We start from the raw sequence: 6,679 nt of genomic DNA, 5'->3' as shown, positions 1-6,679 counted from the left end.
GGTAACAAACCTAACCTGGTGCACTGCACAGCCGTCACAACTACTGGTATTTAGTCATGTTCATTTTTGCTCCTCAGAAAAGTAGCAGGAGATCTTGACAGCAATTTACAATTTTGTAAAATAAAATGCAGAAGTGACTTACGATAGTAAACAATGCAGCTTTACATGTTTTTGATCTCCCAAAGTTTAAAAGACATGACTTGCCTTAATATTTTCTTTAACTTAAAAAAAAAAAAAAGCCCCAATGATAAGAAGCACAAGCTATAAGTTACAAAATACTGTGATTTACAAAGCTTGAGTATTTATTGTAAAAAAAAAAAAGTTAAAAAGTTAACACTTTAACAAATAAAAGAATGCCCAAAAGAAAAAGATCATTGTTATTTCTTCTTCCTGAACAGTAAATTGTTTAAATAAAACCTTTTGAAAAATAATATAATTTCAGTTTCCTTTATGTCATTCATTTCAGCAGTAAATTCATAGTCCTAATCTAATATTCACAAGAAATATTGCACTGGATTGCTGGCATCATGTCTTCTTATAATTGAACAAAAAAGTAAGTACAGCACTCGCTGTAGAATACAAGACTTAACAGAGTAACCCACAATTGAAAACTGCAAATTTTCAATGGAAAAAAAAAAAAGCTAGAGTCTCAGACACTCTAACAAATAAAAGACAAATCAAAAGCCATCCCCTATCTGCATTATAGGTACAAGATCATTTCAGGCTCAAGAAGGGTGCATTTAGAAAACAAATTTTGTGGATTCTGCTTTCTGACAATGCACCCGTAAACAGACAAACAAAACCTAGCACTCCTTTTGTTTTTGTCTGCCACCTTCCTCCTCTAACTTTCTATACGGTTCACAAAAGTGAGATTTGCCTTGGAGTATCACACAGATCCGCTGAGGTGAATCTTACACTACAGGCTTAACTATGAAGAACAGAGATTGTCCAAATCTCACAGTGTGAATAACCTGAATTCTTCTAAGGATCACTGTAAGAGACATTGACACTTCATTTATTTTTCTTTTTCATTTCCAGATAAAGTGAAATCATTCTTCAGTGCTGAAAACCCATTTGAAAGTATTATTAAGAAAGACCGTAAAAATAGACTGTGACATAGCTTGCACTCAATTTTACCTAGGCACTGAATTATACTATGCTAAATACATCCACTTGCAGAGTAACTGTCGGCTATACTATGGGGAAAAAAAATTGAAAAACCATCTTCCAAGACTACCATAGCTAGCATGAATAAAACATTTTCTTTCAGCCAACATAAAGAAAGGATTAAATGACAGCCTATGTACAGCACGCTTACAGAGAACTACGGTTTAACCGAGCGGTTACACGCAACAAAAACGACCCCTGCAACATTTTGGGCATCTAGAGCCCAGTTGAAGGGCTCAGAGCCCACCCAGCGATTGAACACCCCTCACCACCTACGCAGCGGCATCCTCCACAGGTGACCCCAGGCACACGGCAGAGCCGCGGGACAGAGCCCAGGCCGCAGCGGCGCAGGGCTGCGGCGGGGCGAGGGCGCAGCCCCGGCGCCTGCCGCCGCCGCCGGCGGGCGGCCCCCGCGGCGTAGCGCAGCGTAGCTCCGGGGCGGCCAGCCCTGCCTATATTAGGGAAGGGAAAGCGGGCCAGGCTTTCCCCGCCGCCCCGGGACGGCGCCGGGCAGGCACGGCGTGCAGGTGCAGCCAGCCCGCGCCCTCAGCCGGCCCTAACGGCCACCAGCCCTAACGGCCGCCGCCACACCCGCCTCGCGCGCCCGCCCGCAGCAACGGCTCGGCGGCGCCCGGCCTCCCTCAGCGGCTGCCCCCCACTCTCCGCACTGCGGGCGCGGCCGCCCCCCCCCGCCGGCGCGCGCCTCAGCGGAGCGCGCGGCACCGCCGTAGCTCCGCGCCCTCGGAAACCGTCTCGCTTTCCCGGTTGGGCTCCTTACCGCAGCGGCGGCGGCAGCGCGGCCGACGGGCTCGGGCCGGCTCCGCGACGGGCTCACGCACGAGGGGCAGTTAACCCCATCGCCAGCCCCGACAGTCGCTCGCCTTCCTCCTGCTGCCGCGGCGGGGAGAAAAGCCCGCCCCGCCGCCCCGCAGCGGCCAATGGCCACGCGGAATGCTGTTGAATTACGGCCATGCCAGCCAATCAGCGCCGCGATTCCCGCCCCCGGCGCCGCCGTTGAATGGTGCCCCGGGCGCTGACGCGCGCGCGGGCCCGCCCACGAGGCAGCGACCAATCGCAATGCCGCGCCGCACTGACAGACGGCAGCGACCACCAACAGGAAGACACCTTGGCGGCGAGACCGGCACACCGGCGCCTGCCCACTGCGAGCGCCCGGCGACCATTAGAAGCGCGGCGGCGCGCAAGACCGACCGTCCCGGCGGCTAATGACAGCCTGGCCGTCACCTCTCCCTCTGCTCCCCGCCCCCGGGGGACGGTAACTCCTCCCGGAGTGCAAAGTGCTCGAGCAGATCCACAGCCGTGCGGGATCCGCCTTCCCTGACCTGCGAGTGCCCCGTGTACCTCCCCCCCCCCCAAATCCGCTGGGAGCCCCCGCGCGGGGAGGCGGCCGCGGGGCAGGCTGGGAGTTGTAGTCCTGCCCCCCCCCGGCTCTGCGGGACCGTGTTTCCGGCTCCTGCCCTCAGCCGCTCTCTTCCGTCAGCCTGCAGCCTCCTGTCCGGGCCTCTGGCTCAGCCCGACCCTTAACTACGCTCCCGGCTTCTGTTCCCCCCCCGCCCGACCAACCCTTCCCTCCTCGCAGAGCAGCCTCCGCTCTGTCAGCTACCCGCCCCGCGCCGCTTTTCTTTCCCCTTACCGCCCCCTCAGCCTCCTTCATTCCTCCCTCCCCCACACGCCCTCGCGTCACCGCTACAGGGCACCACCAGCCGCTTAATTCGCTCCCGGGGAGGAGTGAGGCGCGGGGTGGGGGGGAGGGGAAGGGGGTTGGGAACGGTCCTTGGCCCCGGAAGAGCCGCGCGCGCGCGCGCGCCGGCCGGCGGCGGGAAGCGCGCGCCGGCCCCCTCCCGGTGGCGTCACTTCCGGCTGGCGGCAGTTTGAGCTGGCAGCCCGCGAAGGCGCGGAGTGACGGTTGGAGCCGTGAGTGGCTGTGGGGGCGTGGCGTGGCGTGGCGTGGCGTGGCGTGGCGTGGCGTGGCGTGGCGTGGCGTGGCGTGGCGTGGCGTGGCGTGGCGTGGCTGTGAGGTGGTGGTGGCGGCGGCGGCGGCCCTACCTGGGCCCTGCGTTATGGGGGACCCTGCTCGGCGGGGGAACTGCGTGCCGCTGGGAGGCAGCGGGCTGTAAGGTGCTGTGAGTGGCGTCGGGGCGGGCCCCAGGCCTGGCTTGCTCCTTGCCAAGGGACGAGCCTCCAGGTGCTTCTTGTTCTCCGTAGCTCATGTTTGTCCCAGAAAGTTGCGCCAGTTCTTCTTGCCTCACCTGCTAGCGCTGCCGCTGGGCCATCGCAGCGCCTGCCTGGATAGCTGTGCTGATACAGGACGCTGTTGTATACAGTGAGTTGTGTAAGTCAGAAAGTTAAGTAGGTATTAAGTATCCCGTTGCCTCGTGCCCAGTGCATTGCCCTATGGAAGAAGCTTGTTGTGTGCTACCAGAGCTTTATGATGTCCTTTGTTCTGATTGTTTTTTCTAGTGACTTTTTTAAAAAAAGCTCTATTTTGCTATCATGATTGGTTTTTCAATTTGTTTGCTACTGAACTGATGGAAGAAAGTGGATGGTGAATCAGTCAGCTGAGGTCCCATATTTTTCTTAGATCCTTACTTCTCTCTCAAGTCATTTGAACGTGCACTCGTGGAGCAGCTAAGGCTGTCAAGAGGAGATTTATGAAGCAAATGCTTGATGAAAATACTCAACTGTTTCAGGTGTGTGCTACTGAGGTGCAATTAAAAGGCTGTACTTATGGCCCGTAACATAAATAATGAGGATTATATTATGATATCAGCTTGTGATGACAAGCAACTATTGCAGAACATGAGGCCCCTCTTGAAGTTCTTGTCAATATTGGACCCAGCTTTCTAATAAAGAAATATACCATCAAGGCTAGCATCTTCAACAAGTTGAATCTCAATGTATAGCTCTTGTTCTGGAAGGATGCTGAGTGTGCATAGTAAAATGCAGTGCAGCAGCTGCAGTGATGGAGAGAATTCCCTTTTTTTTTTTTTTTTAAACTCTCCTTTTCTTTTAGTAGTATTTCCACTGTTCTTATCTCTCAGTGCTTACTTCCTTTTCCAGGTCATTTATGAGTCCATTGAACAGAATGGATGCTGGAGCAGATTTCTTTGAAATAGTCAGTTTTTGCTTAAATCTTCCTCTCATCTAGGACTGACTACTTACTTGCATTAAAAAAAAAAAGGCAGTTAGTGCAATGACTTTCCCTTTTTTTCCCTATGGCTGCTCAGTTTCCTTAAAAGTTTACATTGAGGGACCTGGAAACTATAATTACTGTACCAATATGTTAAGAGAGCTTATTCTCTTACAACTTAAAACTTATCACTTAATTTTGAAAAATAGTGGAGCCTGGACTACATCAAACAGATTATCTGCATGAATGTTCTTGTAGACCACCTTCAAAGAAACTTCAGGAGGTGTGAAAGGTAGGATTTACCTTTACAAAAGCTGTGTTGACTCCCTCCAGGTAGATGCATTTATCCTGCTGTTCACAAATTCTGTACTTCGTTATTTTTACTAATTTACACTCTATAAGTGGATCATGCTTATGGGTCTGCAGATCCATGAATCTTCCCTTAAAAAAAAAAAGACGGCATCACATTTACTGCTTTCCAGTCCTGAGGCACCAAAGCAATTTTAGATGAGCAGTTACTACTGTTAGTAATTCAGCTGTTTCATCCTTGAATTTCTTTAAAATACTTGGGGAAAATACCGTACAACTTTTAATTTGTTTTGATGGGGTTTTTTGCTGAAGTGTCTGTGTAGAAGGGTGTGTGTTTTTTGCTTTTGTTCTTTTTTTTCTAAAAAGAAACTTCTGTGGCTGCTGTTTACTCACTGAACCCTCTGAGTGAAAAGTTTGGTGTCCAGCTGCTATTCCTCTATCGCTGTTTAAGAACCCATGTTTCAGTGTTTGTGATCTCATGATACAGGAGGGTTGGCAGGATGCATATTACAACGTATTAAGAACACAAGCAAACAAAGAATTTTAGTCACAGAAAATGTGCACTAATCCTTTCTCTCCTTAGGGCTTCTGAATCTGCAGTGGGTAGAACAGCAGAAACCTACTGGTCTCCTTCCTCTCAGTGTAGAGTAATGCATCTGTTACACTACTTGACTGAATTTTAAAAAGACAAACTATTTTTATTTGATTAAAATTACCCGCATTGGTGTACACAATTGATCCGTTTCAAAGCAGACACAAATGATACTGAAGCACAGAAAACACTGAAGCAAAATCTAATGGTTACATTTTCCTTGACTACCTTTACCAAAGTGATTATGCACAATTAAGACATCAATTTTTCAATTTTACTATTACTTTAACAAATCAATAAAAGGGAGTTTGTTAAAAATCTATTCTCGCTCTGCCTTATTTTATTACTGTTCATTCTCTTGTTTTCTGTATGCCCAAAATACATCTGTCACAGGGTCAGTGCGTCTTCAGCAGTGACAGTGATTCTACAGCATGTGGTATCATAAAATAATTTTGCAGGTATGAATTTTGCAGATGTGAAGGTAGACGGAGTATGGGATTTTATCACTGCTGTTTAATTCAGAAATTGTGGCAAAAGTCTTTGAATACTTGGTGTATGTTTTTCTTTTTCAAAATGACTTTACAGTGTATTTATATCATAACTTGAAAAAAAATAAAAGTGGTGGGGAAGTACTGCATAACACTGCTTTTCTTTAGATGTTCACTAAACTATACCTAACTTTTTAAGATTGTATTTTGAAGTGATTGTTCTCAGGCAATCATATTTTGAGCATCAGAGATCTTACTTGAGGAGTTTTTTACTTGCTATGTACTCCATAGTAATCAGTCACCAGAGTGTAAGTTATGTACTCACAGAAAGACACTGTCCCTCTTCAAAAGCTTAGAGTCCAAGCTAAGATAGTGTAGATAAAGCAAATGGAAAGGAATGGAGCATAAAGATGGTAGTCATGAGAATATTCGGATTAGTTGATGATGCATGCTACTTTGCAGTTCCAGAGCCTGATACATGAAGTGTTTAGTAATGCACAATTCATATCGCTCCCTTGTCTCGTGCTCTCACTAGACATTGCATTTCTTTATAATATTCAATGTCCAGTGTATGCAGATGTATTGTTTTTTTTTAAATTGTTCACCTAGAGAAAAGGGGGCGGGGGGAAAACACTTGTGCGTATTTGGGAGTTAGTGCTTTGTAAGTGTTGCTGTTGCTACTTTTTAAAAACAATTTGCAAAGCTAGTTTTAACTTAATTAGTGAATACAATCCAGAAGCAGTTTTTGATAGTACCATTATGTTCCAATGAATCATGTGTTTCCTTTCATTTGAACTTACACTTTGGAAACTGCATCTTTTTATTCAATGTTTCCGTCAAAAGAACTTTGTCATAATCTTATTCAACAAAGTTATTTATGCTAACATTTCATTCTCATGTTGTCACTTAAAACAAGCTATATAGCAAGCTGGTCAGAAGTATACGATTTTCTCTGCTTTTACAGAATGGAAAATC

General features: G+C 47.4%; 1 protein-coding gene across 11 annotated transcripts in view; it reads left to right on the top strand.

The window, feature by feature from the left end:
- Positions 1–2,264: 2,264 nt before the first annotated feature.
- Positions 2,265–6,679, top strand: part of ZRANB3 (zinc finger RANBP2-type containing 3) — a 55,907-nt gene continuing 51,492 nt past the window's right edge. Inside the window, exons 1-4 of one of the 11 annotated variants that reach the window (XM_068949232.1) lie at positions 2,646–3,099; positions 3,391–3,517; positions 3,767–3,875; positions 4,525–4,607. In XM_068949232.1, coding sequence (XP_068805333.1) covers positions 3,837–3,875; positions 4,525–4,607 — 122 coding nt within the window. In that variant the 5' untranslated portion in view covers positions 2,646–3,099; positions 3,391–3,517; positions 3,767–3,836. Of the gene's footprint in view, positions 2,441–2,645; positions 3,100–3,149; positions 3,518–3,645; positions 3,876–4,524; positions 4,608–6,679 lie in introns of those variants that run through there. The other 10 variants (XM_068949235.1, XM_068949233.1, XM_068949242.1 and 7 more) reach the window with 10 other exon arrangements.

This window comes from Struthio camelus, chromosome 6 (assembly GCF_040807025.1).
Source record: "Struthio camelus isolate bStrCam1 chromosome 6, bStrCam1.hap1, whole genome shotgun sequence".
Classification (NCBI taxonomy): Eukaryota; Metazoa; Chordata; class Aves; order Struthioniformes; family Struthionidae; genus Struthio; species Struthio camelus.
This window is presented reverse-complemented; position numbering and strand designations above follow the sequence as displayed.